General features: G+C 38.6%; 1 protein-coding gene across 2 annotated transcripts in view; it reads right to left on the bottom strand.

The window, feature by feature from the left end:
- Positions 1-387: 387 nt before the first annotated feature.
- The window catches only part of ELAPOR1 (endosome-lysosome associated apoptosis and autophagy regulator 1), a 69,539-nt gene continuing 48,995 nt past the window's right edge, over positions 388-20,931 (bottom strand). The window contains exons 12-22 of one of the 2 annotated variants that reach the window (XM_058178170.1): positions 20,316-20,421; positions 20,094-20,231; positions 19,633-19,890; positions 15,339-15,512; positions 13,161-13,341; positions 12,275-12,371; positions 11,364-11,465; positions 9,101-9,227; positions 7,672-7,850; positions 4,817-4,982; positions 388-2,025 (exon numbers count right to left, since the gene is read on the bottom strand). In XM_058178170.1, the coding sequence (XP_058034153.1) occupies positions 1,957-2,025; positions 4,817-4,982; positions 7,672-7,850; positions 9,101-9,227; positions 11,364-11,465; positions 12,275-12,371; positions 13,161-13,341; positions 15,339-15,512; positions 19,633-19,890; positions 20,094-20,231; positions 20,316-20,421 (1,597 nt within the window). In that variant the 3' untranslated portion in view covers positions 388-1,956. Of the gene's footprint in view, positions 2,026-4,816; positions 4,983-7,671; positions 7,851-9,100; positions 9,228-9,779; positions 10,398-11,363; positions 11,466-12,274; positions 12,372-13,160; positions 13,342-15,338; positions 15,513-19,632; positions 19,891-20,093; positions 20,232-20,315; positions 20,422-20,931 lie in introns of those variants that run through there. The other variant, XM_058178171.1, reaches the window with a different exon arrangement.

The raw sequence follows: 20,931 nt of genomic DNA on the forward strand, positions 1-20,931 counted from the left end.
GTGTATTTGGACATTCAAAGAATCTAAGGGAGATCTTTTATTTGGAGGAAAGCCCTACTGAATTCAGTGGGAATTATTTCTGAGGTAGAGAAGTATACTAGCAAAAAATGAACTTCGTTTTTATATATTCCTCTGTTTAACTGCAAACAGAACCCTGAAGGTTATTCTAACCTGCCAAAACAAACGAAGCAACAAAATCAGTCAATTTTAACTTGGCAATTGCCAGTTATTAGATCAGGGGTGTCCAAACTTGGTCCCTTTAAGACTTTTGGACTTCAACTCCCAGAGTTCCTCAGCCAGCTTTGCTGGCTGAGGGACTCTGGGAGTTGAAGTCCAAAAGTCTTAAAGGGACCAAGTTTGGACACCCCTGTATTAGATGGTGCCTGAATCCCAAAGCCCAAATTGTTAGTCCTTTCCAAGTGTAATGGAGGACATAATCTCTAGCTAGTTGCTCTGAAAAATTCTGAAAGAGAATAATATCAAGATAAAATCTCAGCAGAACTTCTGAACTCAAAATATTCATGTTATTTTGGATCATTTTCACTGTGTTAACACTCATGAGTCATTTAACAAACACTGAAACTCATATCAGGCAGCCTTGTTTTCAGGTCTCCTACATTGCCCTTTGTGGTCCTTAAGTATTCATTCAAAATAATTCATACAGTACTTAGTTTAAGGCAGCTTCTATGATCCGATGACTTCCAGCTATGTCAAACTACAACCCCATTATCCCCAGTCAGCCAATATCTTCGAAGCGTGCCAGATTGGAGAAGCTCTTTAAAATTTAAAAGGCACTGAAAACAGCAAGAAAATCAAGAGAGTCTTATGTGGCAGGAACTTGTCCTATAGGATGAGCTTTTCTGGGTGGAATCAGGGCAGGAAAATTGCCTGAAATATTAAACAGACTCAATAGTTCCCTACAAACAGTGAGAATGGGTTTAAAATGGGCATCTGAATTCAGAGTTGGAAACATGTTTCTAAAAGCTATTAAAATAACCTTGGATGTGATGCAGAACTTTTCAAATATATAATACCCTGATTTTGATTTGCTATGCTAGAGGTTTATCTTTATCATTGCAGTCAATGATAATATTTACAACTCCCAGAGTTTAGAAATGCAATCTGGAATCCTAATCTGATTTAGTTGCTTGATGTGGCAGAAAACCTTTTAGGCCATGGAGCTTCACATATGCTACTGTCATGTTAGGTGCACCAGCAGCACAAGTCCTTGACCACAATGCATTTTCCTGAAAGGTCATTAGCAAAGCAAATAACAGCGTTTTCAAGTCTTGGAAAAAGTTAATGCAGGTATTTTTTTCCTTGTTTTAAAATAAAAGAACTGAAAATAGAGAGAACTGCAGAATAGCCAGGTATCCAGACAGGGAAAGATAGGCCTGCTTTGTTGACGAGTCCTTAACAGTACAGTAAAATCTTTAGAGAAGCAAATTGTTTGATGTAACTGTTGTTATACTAGCTTCCTTAGGAGGGATTGTTTGTAGCAAGCTACAAAAAGCAGATGGAAAGTTTTAAAGTACAATTCTACACATTATTCTTAACACTAAGACCTAAGACACTAAGCAGTTTGTCTTAGAGTGACATGACTAAATCAATTTTACAGTGTATTAGCTCTTCATGGAAAATGTGTATAATGTCACTAGCTTTACTGTGGAAAACAACTTTTTGTGGGGTTTTTTTCTTTATCACAAAAGAGGGCACAATGTATGCAAATAAACATACAAATATACATCTACACATAATTTTAAAAGTACAATTATATTTGGCACAGTTTGTTTTTGGAGAAATGTTAAAATGTTTGACTTAAAAAGGTACAGTAAGAAGCTGAAGTTAAAAGATATTCCAATAAGGCCACATGGCAAGTTCATCAAAGTGCCAGTATTAATCAAGGAGAACTCCCAAAGCATCCTCCACGAAAGGTATGAGAGAGGCAAACCACTTCTAAAGATCCATGTCGGTGGTGCCAGAAGAGGTCTTCAAGGGCACAGAATCAAAACCATCAGATGTTCTCTAAAGATAATACAAAAAGGAGATGTGAATAAAACTAGAATACATGAAGATTTTGTATACTTTGTCATTCAGAGTCCTATTTTTATAGGAATCAGGTCAAATGTTGCCATAATCCTTTATTTAATGACACGGAAAGGGCTAACAATGCAATCCTGCTCCTTATATTCATAGAACATGAGAATGGCTCCCATAAGAACTTACGATGAAACAAGTGTTTCAGGTGTATAGGAACTGTTTCAGATGTACAGGGACTATATCTTCCAGAGTTCCCAGGCAGCATACCACAGCTCTAGCAAACTGGGAATTCAATAAATGCAATTCCAACACATTAGTAGTGAGTCTAATATTTCTCTACTAGTTGTCTCCATGTACTTCTGAACATATTCCAACATGGGAGGAACATTCAATAGCAACTGAAGACTCTCTGATTCTTACCAGAAACTTGCTTTTGATGTTTCTTCCCCAGATGTCCACACATGATTTTGCTTCTACTGGGAGGTATCAGTGCACTGGGGGCCAAAGAAGGGTCCATTTGAGGATGCTTGCAGTTAAGGTACAGTTTAGCTGTTTGTGAATAGCACTGGATACTTCTCACAATCCCTTTTCTTGAGAGTGACATCATTTTTTAAAAAAATATTTACAAATATTGAAAATGAAGCTGTTGTCAGCCCCAGATTTTGGTATGTTTTGTTTTCTAAATACTCAGTTTTTAGTTCCTAGTTCTGCTGTTTTAAATGACCCCTATTGCATTTTTTAAATAAAAAATAAAAGAGCAAGCAACTGCTTTAAATATAAAAAGCAATAGGAGCTAATTAAGAATCAATGTAGAACTGTCGAGGAGAGAAATGAACGAGAAACATAAGCAAAGGACTGTTTAACAGAAGTTGCTTTTGAAAGGAAAAAGAAGGTATTTGCAGACTGAGGGCTTCAATTCTAGGTGGTGTTGCGAATGCAGAATGATAATATTTCTGAATAACCAAGATTTAGATATGGCCCATGAATAAGAATGGAAAACCCTACACTTGGATTGCAGAGGAACAATCCTCAGCAGTGCTAAAGGTCCCTTGTGTGGAAGCAAACTGATGGATCTCAGTGCATTCAAATGAAGCACCTAGGATGGGAAGAATGTAAGACCTTCTAAACATCTTTGCACACAGATATGACTAATGCCACTCTTTGTGAAGCCCCTCTTTACTATTCATCTCACTAGGGGCTTTACACCCACAGTTATGTGTGCCATGCAATAACCATGAGTAGGGTCATTACTTCAGAATGGATGAGAAGAAAAATTGAGGTGAGGAGCAGGCAACATTTGTTTATGCACACAAATGGCTTGCTAAATACTTAAGTGCATATTTTTTCTGAATCATCATTGGGGGCAAACCCAAAATACTCAAGTTTCCCTCTAGTCTCAGGAATTGGGGAAGAGGATTTTTCATCTGTAGAATTAAATTATTGTGTCTTTATTGCATTCATGGAATTTAAGCATCTAGAGCCAGGTTCCAGGTTCTGCTTTGGTTCTCTAGCTTCACAGAAAATTAGTATAGAGCCCGGGCTCTAATTCCCAGATCAGGTATCTGAGCAAAAGGCCAGTAGGTAACATAAAATACTCATTGGTCTGTAACAAGCAGTCACTTCTTCCAGAGATAGGCTAGGGTTCCACATTTTTTTCTGGGTTAGATATGCAATCCTCTACTTGCAATATGAGTTTGAACTCTCCTGTGCAGTCTTCCCTATCCTGCCCCTTCCATCTACACTGCATTAAAAGTCCAATAATTCCACATTAACAGTCATGTTTATTGGGAGTTATTGAAGGCTGTAGTTCAACACTTTCTGAGCGTAAGTTTGAAAAGGTTGCACTACTAGATGTCTTCAAGTACACTATTTTCTCAAATGGAAATAGAGATTGTGATATTCATCTCTAAGAACAGAGAGTCTGTGATTTTAAGCACAGACTAGGCTTCCCCACAATATAGGCCTTCTATGTCCCAGTCAGAGACCACAGACCGTGCTGTCAAGCTGTCTAGTAATATTTGATTGTGGCACACCCTCCATCAGCTTTTACATGTATCTATATTTGACTCCATCTACCTGGAAGATTCTTCCTCTTAGTTTATTGAGAACAGCCCTACACACAGAGTCCTGCCATGCCTGACTGTACCTAAGAGAAGCCTATAGGAAAACAAATAGCCACATTAGAAAATAAACATTAAATGACAATGCACCATTAGAATGTAAGTTAGAACAATAGGAAACATAGCAGTAAATGTTGACAGGCTTTGAGGTTTTATGGTACTCACAGATTTATCCCAGAATAATAGGGATGCCAGTGCAGTATTTTGCCAGATCTACAGTATATGAGTTATTATTGGTGATTATCTGTTGCATCTTAGAAAATTTAATGTATTAATTTAATTTAATTTAATGGGATGGGTGGGGAAAGGTCCTTTTAACTTTTGCCACTCATCTCTGCCAGACATACTAGCAGGGGAGAGAAGAAACACTCAAAACAATTCTATTGGCTCGATTCATGAGGCTTGTACAGTACGCAGCCTATGGTAGCCAAGATAATTAATTACAAACAGCCACGAGTTTTGTTAAAAAAATAGCTTCTACAATGCACATCCTGGGAATACTTCATACATTAGCTGAATTTAGAAAATGGTAACTCAGAGTGTACTCAAAAGTTAAATATAGATAAACATGGGAAGTAAACCAAAGGTTTGAACTTTCACTCTGGATACTTACAAAAGCTATTTTCCCACCCCTCCCCCTTCCCCTCCCAGCTTACTTTAGAAGTGAAGGCCTTTATTTTCCCAAAGAAAGAATTCTTGCTTGTGAATAACAGGTCGTCCTCCACGTCTTCCCCCTCCATGATGGCACAACTGTCAGCTGCAGGCAGTTCACTGTCCTTGGCACTAGCATTCATAACCAGCTTAGAGTATTTATACTCTAACCTAAAAAGATATAGACATATGAGAGTCAGATGGAAGGATTATACTTGTAAAGCAGACTTTGAATTCTTTTGGATCCTTGAGTTATTCTATCTTTTTAAACTAGACTAATCTAGCTTCCTCAAACCAGGTGATTCTCCTAATGTCTGAACTTTAATTCCCAGAATTCTCAGCAATGGCTAAGTTAGATGGAACATGAAGGCCACGCATCTGCAAAGCACTAAGACTGGAGAAGACAATGCTGGCTTCTCTATTTCAAAGCAACACAAGCATCAATTGGTATTACAGATGCTAAACGGGGACTTTACTATAATATAAAGTCATCTCTCTCACACAATCTTTTTGAGAAACCAAGGAATATTTTTTTTTTTTTTTTTTTTTTATTGAAAGAGTTTTAAAAAAAACAAAAACATTTTCCCCCTTTTTTCCCCCTCCCTCCCAAAAAAAAAAACAAAACAAAACACCCCCCTCCCTCCCCCACCCCCGGCTTCCCGGGTCAATCACAAGGTAAGGTCCAATCCAAATAACCACATCCAAAGCTTTTCGTCTCCCAACCCCCTCCCCATTACATAAAATAACTTTCTAATTATTCAAAGGCAATCTGATATTTCTTAATCTGATATCTGTTTTGTAGATAATCAATCCATTTTTTCCATTCAATTAAATATCTTTCCTGCGTATTGTCTTTTAAAAACGCTGAGATTTTAGCCATCTCAGCCAAGTTAATAACTTTCAATATCCATTCTTCTATTGTAGGTATCTCTTCTTTCTTCCAGTATTGTCCAATCAACAGTCTTGCTGCTGTTATTAAGTTCAAAATCAGTTTAGTCTCAATCCCTGTACAATCCATTATAATTCCCAAAAGGAAAAATTGTGGCAGGAACTTTATCTTCTTCTTCAGTACATTTTGAATAATCCACCAAATTCTTATCCAAAAGACCTTAATTTTCTTGCAAGTCCACCAAATATGAAAATAAAACCAAGGAATATTTATTTGTTATAAATTTTCTAGGTTGCTTCAAATAAATAAGCAATTTATAGCCTAATATAATTCATATAATACATTATACTAAATACAAGTGTATAATGGCTGAAATTAAAAAAGCAAATAGAAAATAAAAACAAATTATTAACATGCATGTAACTTTACATACTTTTACACGGCCATTATGCATTTATTTATTTATTTTATTTTATTTTATTTTATTTTATTTATTTATTTATTTATTTTGTCACAACAATATATGTAGGTATTATACAAAAAGATTATATAGTATATAAACACATATATGAGTAAATATAGGAGGTATAAGCATATATATATATATATATAGGAAGAAGAAAAGGAAAAAAAACAATAGGATAGGAACGGTAGGCACGTTTGTGCGCTTATGCACGCCCCTTATGGTCCTCTTAGGAATGGGGTGAGGTCAATAGTAGAAAGTTTTTGGTTAAAGCTTTTAGGATTATGAGAAGAGACCACAGAGTCAGGTAAAGTATTCCAAGCACTGATGATTCTGTTACAGAAGTCATATTTTCTGCAATCTAGATTAAAGCGGTTGACATTAAGTTTAAATCTATTAGTTGCTCTAGTATTATTGCAATTAAAGCTGAAGTAGTCTTTAACAGGAAGGACATTACAATAGATGATTCTGTGAGTTAAACTTAGGTCTTGTCGAAGGCGACGGAGTTCCAAGTTTTCTAAGCCTAGGATTTCAAGTCTGGTGGGATAAGGTATTTTATTGTTTTCAGAGGAATGGAGAACTCTTCTTGTAAAATATTTCTGGACACGTTCAATTGTATTGATGTCAGAGATGTGGTGAGGGTTCCAAACAGGTGAGCTGTATTCTAGAATTGGTCTAGCAAATGTTTTATATGCTCTGGTTAGTAGTGTGGTGTTTTTGGAAAAGAAGCTACGCAAGATTAGGTTTACAACTCTTAGAGCTTTTTTTGCTATGTAGTTGCAGTGGGCTTTGGCACTTAGATCATTTGACATGAAAACTCCAAGGTCTTTAACGGGATGGGGGTCGTCTGTAAGGTAATGTCCATCTAGTATGTACTTAGTGTTTGGGTTCTTTTTTCCTATATGTAAGACTGAGCATTTGCTGGTTGAAATTTGGAGCTGCCAATTTTTAGACCAAGCAGTTAGATGATCAAGATCATTTTGAATGATAGAAGTATTGTCTGTGTTGTTAAATAGTTTGACATCGTCAGCAAAGAGAACACAATTACTTGAGATATGCATAATATTAACATTTGAAAACTGATCTGCAGCTTTTGTTATTGCCTATTGTGTTGTTCAAAATTGTTTTAAAAGGTTAACTAGGATGGGAGTTTTGTATAAACTACCATAATATAGGAAACCCTACATTTGAGAGACTAGGTTCAATGGATTTTATATAAAATGAACATTTTTTTTCGAGGCAAAGTACAATTCATTATTAAATCTGAATATTAATTACATGATGTCCACATATCTATTTCCATCAGTTTATATCATTTGCATACTTTATGCAAATAATATAAAGTCACCATTGCATAAATATATCATTACATAAATAAGGGAAATGAATAAAAGACATCATTTATTGTTTAAATGAAATTTCAGTTTGCTGACTCAAAGAGTCTATTAAACTGAAGATTTCTGGCCACAGTCAGAATTGATGTCTGACTGTGGAGTGAAACAACTTACTTTTGATTTTTCTTCCAGAAGTAGCAAGTCATGACGGTCAATAGGACAGCAGCACAGGTCCCAGCTGAGATGCCCACCTTAAGCCAGAAGTCCATGGACTTGCAGATGCTGACTTTTTCTTCTGGAAGCAGGACACCTCCAGCGCATAGCTTTGGCTTCCGCCATACATAGGTGGTTCGCTATAGGGAGGAAAACATAGTCTGTCACAGTTTCAGTCTGATAAACAGTAACACAGTCAAGGTCAACAGTGACAGCTGTGCCACTTTTGCACACTACAGGGATCTTGAAGGACACAAGCATGTTTAGGAACAAATATCAGGGTTTTATTACTGAAATGGTTGCTGAAATAGAGTATCAGAAGCCTTCCCTACCAGGCAGCATCCAGGTGTGCCAGAACGTTTTCCCCATTGTCCTCAGGGATGTTTCAGTCCATCCCAGGTGGTTTATAATTTGAACTCCTATACATTTTGGTGAAATTCACTTGCCCTCTAAGTAAACATAGTTTGGATTTCCAGCAGTTTTTTTTTTCTTTCCTTTTTCAGTTTGGGATCTCTACTTGTTTTTACATGCATGTTTACTGAATGATTAGCAGAGCACAATAATCAATTAATTGCATATTTAAACATTGTATAGTGAGGAAAGCAGTGTGTCCTAGCTTCAATCTGATAAGCGGTTATTATTTATGAAACAAAAGTAAAAGTATGAGTAACTATTTGGTGCCAAACACAGTTTAGAACACCTGGACCCAAACATGTTACTAGCAGAAAGTTCCTAACTTTGGGGAGGGGGGGGGGAAAGATTAATTCAAATGTAGTAAAGGAAAAAGTTTCCCTATCCAGTCATGTCTGACTCTAGGGCAGGATGCTAATGTCTGATAACGTTTATTTATAAAATTTATTGGCCGCCCATCTTGCCTCAGGGTAACACTTTGGTAACTCTATTACCAAATCAAATAAAGATATATCTTCCAGTGTTATATATTTACGTTTTTTGGCTATCCCTCATGGATAGGTTCTAAAAATTCTTGATGTCTTCATAAATTTGGAATATTAGGAGTTTAATAATTAATCATTAATATGCAGCATTTGCTCCAAAGTCATACTAACAATCCTATGAGTTTCATCCCCAAATGTAGCAATAGTAGCACAAGTGCAGAAACCTGAATATTCCAATTCCTGAATTGAGTTTGTTAAAAAGTCATCAATTTTCAAAAAACAGGAAATTAAAACATACACAGATAAGAAAGAAAAGGTTTGAGAAAATTAAAAAAAAATCAAGAAAGAAAAAAGAGGTGCAAAAAGAAAAGAATTATAGTAAATAAAATAGAAAAAATGATTTTTGACTTTCTTGGGTGCTGGTGTCAATATAATCACTCTTAGGTTAATATTTGTCTACATTATTTCTATAACCCCTTGTCGTTTTCATCTACCTGTATCCCTCCAACGCAGGCACTGATGATGGCATGGTAATCTTCTGCAGAACAGAGAGGACAGGCTTCAACTGACTCCCACAGGAAATGGAAAGTGCATCCATCACAGGTTCCATCAGAACACTTGCTATTTTGAAATTTTAAGAAACATCTTAAACAGAACCAAATAAAGACACACTTGTGCAAGAAGATCAAGAGCTAGCTGTTGAAGGTTTCAGCAAAGATAATTTTCCAGCAGGTATCCCTTAAACTAGCTCCCTTCAACCCAGTGGTGGGGTTCAGCCAGTTCGCACCTATTTAACCGGTTGTTAACTTTCTAAGCAGTTCGGAGAGCCGGTTGTTGGAAGAAATCTTATTTTGTTTTTTCCCACTTTACAGGGCTAATCCTGTAAAGAAGGCAGGAGGGAAACATTCTGGTGGTGTTTCTAACCTAATCTTTATTGCCCTGCTTAAAGAAACTGCCTCTCTGCTTAACCCTCATTACATTGTAACAGCTAAGGCAAAGCGCCCATCGACATGAGTGACATTGAGTTGGCTATGCTCACTCGGTCACATGACCACTGAGCCATACTTACTCAGCTGGTCATTAGGGCAGAGAACTGGTTAAATTATTTGAATCCCACCACTGCTTCAACCTAACACAGAAGTGTTGGGAATTCTGGAAGTTGCAGCTCCTTTCAGTCAGATTAAGGAAGTTTCTTTTAGAATAGAATAGAATAGAATTTTATTGGCCAAGTGTGATTGGACACACAAGGAATTTGTCTTGGTGCATATGCTCTCAGTGTACATAAAAGAAAAGATACGTTCATCAAGGTACAACATTTACAACACAATTGATGATCAATATATCAATATAAATCATAAGGATTGCCAGCAACAAGTTATAGTCATACAGTCATAAGTGGAAAGAGATTGGTGATGGGAACTATGAAACGATTAATAGTAGTGCAGATTCAGTAAATAGTCTGACAGTGTTGAGGGAATTATTTGTTTAGCAGAGTGATGGCCTTCGGGAAAAAACTGTTCTTGTGTCTAGTTGTTCTGGTGTGCAGTGCTCTATAGCGTCGTTTTGAGGGTAGGAGTTGAAACAGTTTATGTCCAGGATGCGAGGGATCTGCAAATATTTTCACGGCCCTCTTCTTGATTCGTGCAGTATACAGGTCCTCAATGGAAGGCAAGTTGGTAGCAATTATTTTTTCTGCAGTTCTAATTATCCTCTGAAGTCTGTGTTTTTCTTGTTGGGTTGCAGAACCGAATGATCAACATCATACCTCATGTACAGGTTATGGAAGAGTTGCTGAATTACAAAGCAGTTTAATCTGACCATTCTGATATATTTTATTGTCAAAGTGTTTCTAAAAACTCTTTTAAAAAATATAGCTACTGTGAAGAATATAGCATACCTTCTACAGTTACAGTAGTATTGGAAATAGTTTGAGAGATCAAGCTGGTAAATGTGAATAAACAAACTTGATCCAAGAATGTATACTGTCAAACCAGATAGGCAACTTCAACTTCAGAAACAGGAAACACTTCTGTCTGAGATCCTGGAGAGCTACTAGCACTCACTGTTGACAGTATGACGTTAAACTAATGAACCAATGGTCTGAATCTTTCATAAGGCTATACAGGTACTCCTAAACTTACAACAGTTTACTTAGTGACCATTTGAAGTTACAAATGTGACACTTAAAAAAGTGAATTATGACCATTTTTCACACTTATCACCATTGCAGCATGCCCATGGTCACGTGATTTATATTCGGATGCTTGACAACTGACTCACATTTATGATCCCTGGGTCACACCTTTTGCCACCTTCTGACAAGCAAAGGCAATGGGGAAACCAGATTCACTTAACAACTGCGTTAGTAATTGAACAACTGCGGCGATTCACTTAACAAATGTGGCAAGAAAAGTCATAAAATGGGGCAAAACTCATTTAACAAATTTCTCACTTAGCAACATAAATTTTGGGCTCAATTTTGGTTGTAAGTTGAGGACTACCTGTAGTTGCTGATAACTGTAGAAAATCCCTCAGTAGTATAATACTTGTTGAGGCTCATTTTCAAGGAATAAATTCAGAAGCTAGCTGAACACTGTAATATTAAGAAATCCCACACTTCCAAGCAATCTTTTAAGAACGGATGGGTTCCTTAAATTTTATTAAAGCATGTACACTTGGCACTTCAGACAATATTTTATCTGCCTGAAGCAGAGGAAGGAGAGAAAAAAATAACAACTCAGTATATCTTGACATTACCTTGGTAAAGAGAGAGTTCCAGACTGAAATTTTAGGGGGTCACATCTCAGCCTAATGGTAGTTACTCTTCCATCACGGCATGTCTGGGTCACATCGTTGGATCTGCAGTTCAGAAAAGTCATTATTTTAAGAAAATCTAAACCAGGGTTTGCCAAAATGATCAATATTAACCTCCCCCCCAATATCCAAGGGGTCAAAGATCAGCTTCTCCTCCTCCTTGACCCCCTCCTCCTCTGACCCAAACAGAATGGGCATGGCTTATACAACTGTACAAACTTTAGATCCATGTGCATAGTTTGTGATAGTCAGTGCCCTCTCGTTAATAAAAATGCAAAGGATACATACAAAATAACATTGCCAGTTCATGAATCATAAATCAGCTACCAGCCTTGGCTACCTCACTTTGTCAAATGCAGATAATTCAACACTAGAGCAACAATAGCATTTTCTGCTATATTATTTCTAACTATGTTCTGGTTTGGAAAGTAAGATTTCACAAGCTATAAATTTTCCAAACTTCTCCAAACTTCTGAAATATTGCCAGGACATTTTTGTCAGAAATATACCATTTTTTTTTCATAAAAAAAAGTTGGGGTTAAAACTTTACCATACCTTTCAGAGGTGGGTTTCTGCAGGTTCTGACCAGTTTTGGAGAACCAGTAGTGGAAATTTTGAGTAGTTCGGAGAACTGGTAAATACCACCTCTGACTTGCCCCACCCCCATCTATTCTCTGCCTCCCGAGTCCCAGCTGATCGGGAGGAAATGGGGATTTTGCAGTAATCTTCCCCTGGAGTGGGGTGGGAATGGAGATTTTACAGTATCCTTCCCCTGCCACGCCCACCACAAAACCGGTAGTAAAAAAATTTGAAACCTGCCACTGATACCCTTGTTTGGTAATTCTTTAGCTTACCTATAAAAGAATATGACATCAGGTAAGTCCCCATTTTCAGCAGAGAAATAATCAGCATGAGAAGTTATGTTGTCCAGAGTAGATTTTGTTGTTACTCCTAGAGATTAAATCCCAATCAATAAGAATACCACCGCATAGGAAAGATAGATTTTAAGGATAAATATATTTTGTTCCCCAAAATGTATTAAGTTAAAGGTTTTCTGCATCAGAAGGTAAATCCCATGTTGTATTAATTATAATGTATTGATAAATACATTTGTTTTGTCCATAGTTTTCTCAGGAATTGAAACTGGAACTGGAGCATCCAGCAAGCCTTTTTATTTTGCACAGTATATCACATAGCTGATAATATGTCACTGGTTTTTGGCTATTTATTTGCCAGTTCCAAGATTTGTAGTATATTTCACTTTTACACTAGTCTAAAAAAAGGAAGAAGTCTTGGGGTGTGGGTTGGTTGGTTGTATGTGTGTGTCCCTGTCTCTGAATTGGGAGGAGGTTTCCTTTGTTATTAAAAAAACCCATTAAACCATTAATAGTCAGAGACTGTGACACAATTTTAACGGTATTTGGAGAGAAGTGGTAAAAAGGGAATTAGTGAACCTCAAGAAACTCTAGAGGAAGAATTCTGTGAATTGCTGAGAGGTGATGGGAAACCGAACAAAGAATGGACACCTGGGGCTTTTTTTAAACAGAAAAAGGATCCCCCTGCCTAATATTTTCTACAGAATGGTTTTGTTCTGTGCCAGTGATTAAAAAGTGATTCTGCCAATACTGGGTCTAGATTTGGCTCAGTGCTATTAAAGATCATCTGTCGGGCACTTCCATCTGGCAACTACTTTTGACTTCTGTTCAGTAAAGAGGCTAATTTTTTTCCAATGGCTCTCACCTACAAAGGTATCTGCCAGGCTCACAGGCTGAGAAGAGACCATGGTTTTGTAACCCATCACTTCGGAAGAAATCATGACGGACTGGCATACATAGGATAAAGTTGACTTGGAGAACTTAGTGTCTTTGTCCAAAAGATGAATATCTGTGACATTATCTATGCAGAGAGCAGTCTTCTTTCCCTTCAAGAAAAAACAAAACGAAAGGCTTGATAGCAACCTTGTCTCTCATTGCTATTAAAAAGTGAGATGCTCTTTTTGAAATATTGTATAGGTAATTACAACCATTTGTTTAGTGACCGTTTGAAATTACAACAGCACTGAAAAAAGTGACTTATGACTTATGACTGTTTTTATGACTTTCAATCATTGCAGCATTCCCATAGCCATGTGATAAAAATTCAGGTGTGTGTTGCAAGTGGCATGTATTTATGACAGCTACCATGTCCTCAGGTCATGCGATCAACTATTGAAAAATTTCAACTATTGAAATCTTCTGACGAGCAAAGTCCCTTGGGAGATAGGGCAGTATATAAATATGATTAAATAAAGTCATTGGGGAAACAAGATTCACTTAACAACCACAATACTCTTAACAACTGAAGTGATTCATTTAACAGCTGTGGGAAGAAAGGTTGTAAAATGGGGCAAAACTCACTTAACTGTCTTACTTAATGATGCAAATTTTGGGCTCAATTGTGGTTGCAAGTTGAGGACTACCTGTAATCATAAAAAATATATGGGCATTGTGTTGTAGAATTGGGCTTCAAAAGATATACAGGGACAAACACATTTCTCTGTCCAGGAATGTGTGACTCTTCCTGCATTAAGTAGAGCTGTCCAAAGGAGTGTCAAGTTTGCATTTGCTTAAATGCAATAAAAATTAATAGTTTTTAAAAAAAAAGACCTGTCTTCCAACTTGGACGCTATCTAACAAAATGAAATTTAGGCAAGAAAAACAAAATGCACAGGTACAGTATATGTGGTACTTTGGTCAAAAGTAGTAACTGTAAGAGGGATCTTGGAGTCCTAGTGGACAATCATTTAAATATGAGCCAGCAGTGTCAAAAAAGTCAACACAGTCCTAGGCTGCATAAACAGAGGGATAGAATCAAGATCGTGAAGTGTTAATACCACTTTATAACGCCTTGGTAAGGCCACACTTGGAATATTGCATTCAGTTTTGGTCGCCACGATGTAAAAAAGATGTTGAGACTCTAGAAAGAATGCAGAGAAGAGCAATAAAGTTGATTAGGGGACTGGAGGCTAAAACATATTAAGAACGCTGCAGGAACTGGGTATGTCATGAAAAGAAGGACTAGGGGAGACATGATAGCAGTGTTCCACTATCTCAGGGGCTGCCACAAAGTAGAAGGAGTCAAAGCATCTGACAGTAGAACAAGAAGCAATGGGTGGAAACAAATCAAGGAGAGAAACAACTTAGAACTAAGGAGAAATTTCCTGACAGTTAGAACAATTAATCAGTGGAACAACTTGCCTCCAGAAGTTGTGAATGCTCCAACACTGGAAGTTTTTAAGAAGGGGTTGGATAACCATTTGTCTGAAGTGGTGTAGGGTTTCCTGTCTAAGCAGGGGTTGGACTAGAAGCCCTCCAAGGTCCCTTTCAACTCTGTTATGCTATGCTATACTACGCTACGGTACGCTACGGTACGCTACGGTACGCTACGCTAACTTTTCAAACTTTTGTTTTCTCTGCAAAAGAGGCTTTTTTGTCATTAGTGGTTTAGAATTTATTTTCAATTTAATATTATGAAACAGTCAAAAATGCTGGTATTACTTTTTCTGCTAATATCAACTTTCTGACCTTTTCTGTGGCCAAACTTTTTGTCTATGCTTCCTTATCCGACACCCTCACTCACCACTCTTGCCCTGGGAGGCTCTTCCATTGTAGATCAAACTGAGGTATGGGAAGTCAATGAGCATGCAGATATGATCGTGTAATAAAATACAAGACTCTTGCACCCCCTGTTTCACCTCAAACTTGGCACCTTTAAGATATCTGGACTTCAACTCCCAGAATTCCCCAACTGGCACTATTAGCTGGGTAACTCTGGGAATTGAGAAGTTGCCAAGGTTGAGAAACACCGCTCTAAAACTACACCATCTCCAATGCTTCCATTGATGCTTGCCTCACGAAAATACACATACAGTATACTTACATAATTTCCGCATAGACTGATGTTGAAGTGATGAAAGTACTTCAGACCTTTTGAAGTAAAGCTTGGCTCTCCTAAAAAGGAGGTGCTGTAAGCCAGTTTGGAGAAGTCATACTCCAGAGTCCTATCCTTCATGCTGATTGAGAAGTGACAGTCATTGTAACACAGAGAATGTATCTAAAGAGAGAAAGAAAACACACCCCAGCAGAAGAATTTAGAAACTGTTGACTTTGTCAGCAACAGTAGAAGGACACTCAAGTGTTACTGAGATGTCTAATACCAGCTCCTGAATTCCTTAAGGTTCTGCTCAGACAAGCTTTGCTTGCCCAAACAACCTGGATGATTATAGAAAACAGAACATTGGAGAGGAAGAATTTAGCAGCTCTTCTGCTATTTCAGTTTTGGCAGGAAGTAACTACTGTTTCTAAAAGAACATAATTTTATTTGTGTTTAAGAGAAATCTACACTGATTCAATAAAACAAAAATCCATACAAATTATTTGATGATTTGAGAAACATGAAGTTAAATCTAATTTTAGTCCAAAATACTTATCATGCAATTCTTACAGATAGCATTTTACTCTTTACTCTCTGAAAGACTGTGTTCACTGATTGATGAACCAATTTAGCATATTTGATTATTGTATTCATACAGCTCCAGTCATTGCCTCTCTAGATCCACAAAAGCTATATGAGGTTTTTTTTTTTTTTTTTAAAGATCACAATGATTTAATAACAGGATCAACATTTCAGATTCAGAATATTCTGTAAATTTATTGCCAACTGAGAGATTGTACCATGCTCAGCACTGTATGCTGGAAGAAAGGAAAGATTACGTTTTCAAAGAACATTTTGCTCTTGGTGTATGCACAGTGTATAACTGAAAATGTAGCTCCTCAGACGACTTCCGGTATCCAGCGGCAACGGACGTCTGGAAGGCTTCTCCTGCCTCCAGCGCCCGAATCCGGCCGCCGCCGAGGCCCCCAGGGGCCAGGTGTTCCGAAAAGGACACCTGCCGCACGGACGGCTCGCCAGGGGTCTCCCAGCCGACATACAGGACTGTGGGGACCGATGCTGGCGCGTCCTAGGCTCGGCGGGGTTCGGAGGCCACAGGCCGCGGCCATTATTTTGGTCGTCGCCTGGGCCGCTGTGCCCGGTGACACCGGGGCATTGGATTTATAACTGCAGCAGCCTGGTGGTGAACAGGGAACGGAGAAGAATTGAGGAGGAGAAGGAAGGAATATCGGTGGCGTGGTGGACTGCTCCGAGTGCGGGGTTTTTCTCCCCTGCGGTCGGAAGGAGCACGAGTTATTCTGGAGAGAGGAGAACTTAAAATAAGAAGATTACGGTTTTGTGGAGCTCTGGAGAAGAGGTGATGGAGAAATTTAGGAGGGAAGGTTTGAGGCCCCTCCTTCTGGGGAACAGTGGTGGCGTCCAGCTTCCGCCTTCACTATGAGAATTTTGATGACATCACTTCCCTTGACTTCCTGGTTGACTAACTGTACTCTGGACTCGTTGCTCCTGTGAGTGCCCCCTGGTGGATCCGGAGGAAATTACAAGGATACTGTGCTTGCCTGAGGATTTTGATTCTTTTTTTTTTCAAATGGCAAAAGGTCAGAAACCAACTGCTGGAGAATGGAGAGAATTCTGGAAAAGTTATCCAACATGGACAAGAAACTGGATGATTTGCAAAGAGGCCAAACGGAAATAAGAGCAGAAATTGTGACTATCCAAAAGGATTTAAAGGACACTCAACAAGTCTCAGCAGAAAACAAGCAGAAAGTGGAAGGTCTGGAGGGAGAGATGCGGGCAGTGCAGAAAAGAGAGGAGACGACAGGCAATGTTGTGCTTGGACTACAGATGGATAAAATGTCTTATTTCCTTAGGTTTCAAAATTTGGAAGAAGTGGACCAAGAAGACTTGAGAGATGTTGTGACTAAATTGTTGGGAGAATTTCTTGGGAGAGATGTTGATTTCATGAATTGGGATGTAGATCGAGTTTATAGAGTTAATTCGCAATATGCACGCACGCATGCAGTTCCCAGAGAGGTTCACGTCAAATTTGTGAGAAGAGAGACGAGAGATGAAATTCTTAGAAAACATAGGAGTGGGGCACTGATTTACAGGGGCAGGGAGATAGCCATTCTGAGGCAGATTCCCAGACAGGTACGTGAAAAAGAAAGAAATATTATTTTTGTCAAGCAAATTGTACCAGAAGGAGTGGGCTTCAGATGGCTGATGCCAGAGGATTGATGATTTTCCGGGAGGGCATTACGAAAAAAATCAGTACAATTGCGGAGGCTACGGCCTATGTGGAGGAACACAAAGCCTTCCTGGAATCAGATGACCCAGGAATTGAAGAAGGGGAGGTTATAGATCATGGGGCTGAAGCGGCTGCCGCTGTTGCGGCCCTGGAGTTGGGTCAGGCTGAACCCAGAGTTCTGAGATCCAAAACTAGGAAGTGATAAAGATATTTGGGATTGTGTTGGTTTTCCTTATTCTCTTTTGTACGATATTCTGTTTATTCTTGACTCTTCTTTATTACGTATTTAAAATTTGCAAACTTTGCTACTTCGTGTCACCTGCTTGCCTTATGGCTGTTGTATGTGTTAAAAAATTTGAGTAAAATTCTTATTTTAGATAAGAAAAATGAAAATTTACCATACCTGATATGTATTTGTATAAACCTTTTTTGACTAATAAAAACTTTTTGAACAGAAAAAAAATGTAGCTCCAAAAGAAATCAGGAAGTATGGTCCTGAAGCTCCTACTACTGTTGAGCAAACAGAATAGTTATTTTTGCTGAAGGCCAAGTTTTGTTTGCTATTTTATGCACTGGACTTTGGACATGGCATTCCAGCACCCACAGGGCCTTCTCTCACACAAATACCATTTATTTTTATTTATTTATTTATTTATTTTGTCACACAGTATATATAAGCATAAGCATGAAATAATTATACAATATATAAGCATATATATGAGTATGAGTATGTAATAACTATATTAATTGGATATAACGAAAGGAAACAATAGGACAGGAACGGTAGGCACGTTAGTGCTCTTATGCACGCCCCTTACAGATCTCTTAGGAATGGGGTGTTTTGAGGGGGATACAAAAAATAAATGGCAAAAATCTTGCTTGAGCCTCAAAACTTCACAGGACCTGGAGTGAGAAAGCTAAAATTACCAATGAGTTTGGACTTTTCAAGTTAATTTTTATTAGATATTGAGCTTCTGTGCACTCTTGCAAAATCATGCAATGACACATGTATCTGTCTGCCTGCCTGTCTATCTATCTAATATATATATAACCATCCTTCCCACCAAAGGTGAATTTGGCCGATGCACAAAGATTGCTATCCTTGGCTTGGCTCTTTGGATGATTAAGTTGGCTGACAAGAAACACATACAGGTAGTCTGCCACACTTCATTTAGTAACCATTTGAAGTTACAGAGGCAATTAAAGTGGCTTGTGACCATTTTTCATACTTACCATTGCAGCATCCCCATGGTCATGTGATCAAAATTCAAGTCATGTGATCACCTTTTGTGACCTTCTGACAAAGTCAATGGGGAAGCCAGATTCACTTACCAACCATGTTACCAACATAACTACAGTGATTCACTCAACAGATGTGACAAAAAAGTCATAAAATTGGGCAAAACTCACTTAAGAACTGTCTTATTTACCAGCAGACATTTTGGACTTAATTGTGGTCATAAGTCAAGGACTAAATGGACAGTATTTCATAAAAATTCATATTTTATGTAATAAGATAATAGATAGCTAATTTGGCGATCTGGAAAATTGTCAGAAGCACAGAATAGTATTTTTTCTAACATTATGTAAGCTGCCTGTTGCAAGCTCCTTCGTTATAACAGAAAAGAGCCATCATTTCCTGATTCAATAGATGGCAATTAGAAAGAAGTTTCCACTTGAATGTGCTTTGGCACATACTGATTGGAGACAGAATACAGTTGCTGACATTCTTAAAACTCAGCTCTTCTCAGTGAATTCTGCTAAAGAGACTTTCTGAGTTGTGTTAGGAGAAGGATCATGCTTGGTTTTGAGCAGAGATCAGGAATCTGACAAATTGCCACTTTCTGGCAATGTATCTGAACCTAATATTTTATTGGAATTTATTATCCTGATATTGCTTTCATTATTTTAAGTGACAATCCTTTGTCAGCTCCAATATTTATACCCCTTATGTTGCACTTTTGTTCAAATAATGATGTAGCTCCAGTTGTCACTGTACAGAAATTATGAACAGTAAAGAGGACAATATAGTACCTTGTTATTTTTTGTGCCAGGACCACAAGGGATACAAGCTTGATTGCCGTAAGGTTGGTGAGCTTTCAGGTAAGTGTTTGATGGACATGGAGAACAACCACCAGATGTTTTGTCAATGTAGTGTCCATGAGGGCAGGAAGTACAGGATGAACCAGAGGTTTCCAAAGCACACTGCCGGCAATAAGATGCTACACCATCTATGACATTGGTCACATTGATGGAGTATAATCTGGCAACATCATTTGTGTATTTTCTTCCCTGGAAGAAAACATAGAATGTCATAAATGTCTTTGTGTAGGAAAAGTATTCAGTTATACAGAAGGCAGGACAATTGCAGGAAAATGGTGGGCATAATCCTAACTTTAATAGCCTCTATTTTTAAGAATAAACCTAATTCTTGATGAGAATTCCCTAAAAAGGTATTTGAAGAACTAGTAAAAAACAGATTTCAAAGTCTTTACCGCTTCGTTGTATGCTGTTCTCTGGAAGGCCCACGTGAAACTTGTGGTAGCATTCTTCTCAACTACATACGTATAGGATTGTTTTCCCTTGGAGCCAAACCAGGTTTCCACAGGAGAATTGGTTCTAGAATTCATACCCTACCAAAGATGAAATAGTATAAATCTATGAATAAACAATACACCTAAATAATTCTTGGTTTTAGATGTTGAATAAAAACTTACCACCATAAAATAAAGTTCACAATTCACACTGCAGATGGTTTCAAAGACAAAAGTGATTTCTGCTACCTTCTTATTTTCAGTGTCTTCCATAACTGATTGTGGTGGACTGCAAAAGAATAAGCAGGACTCATAAATAAGAGCTAGAAATAGCTATAGACACACACGCCCTGCCCAGCGGAGCGGAGCCCTGCCCAACGGAGCTCTGCCCAGCGGCCCAGCAGCAAGCTCTGCCCAGCGGAACCCTGCTTAGCGGAGCCCTGCCTAGCGGAGCCCTGCCCAGCGGCCTAGCGGTGAGCCCTGTCCAGTGGCGACCCCGGCGATCGTGGCCGAATTTCAGCGGCTTGAGATCGTCGGTGATCCCGGCCTGGCTCCGACGGCTTCGGGGTGTGGATTCGGCCTGGTTTCAGCTGGTGCGAATTCCCGGCCCGTTTTTGCCTGTCGGCGGGCCTGCCGGCTCCTTTGGCGCCAGTTCCATCGGCGCCAGGTCCATCGGCGCTGGTTGTGCCCAGCGAGGCTGTGTGGTCCGCGTGGCGCCCGTCCAACGGCGCCCTAGATGTGGCAGCCCCACCGAGGATGGGTGTGGTAAGGCCTCGGTGGGAGAAGAGGCCGGAACCGT

The sequence above is a fragment of the Ahaetulla prasina genome, chromosome 3 (assembly GCF_028640845.1).
Source record: "Ahaetulla prasina isolate Xishuangbanna chromosome 3, ASM2864084v1, whole genome shotgun sequence".
Classification (NCBI taxonomy): domain Eukaryota; kingdom Metazoa; phylum Chordata; class Lepidosauria; order Squamata; family Colubridae; genus Ahaetulla; species Ahaetulla prasina.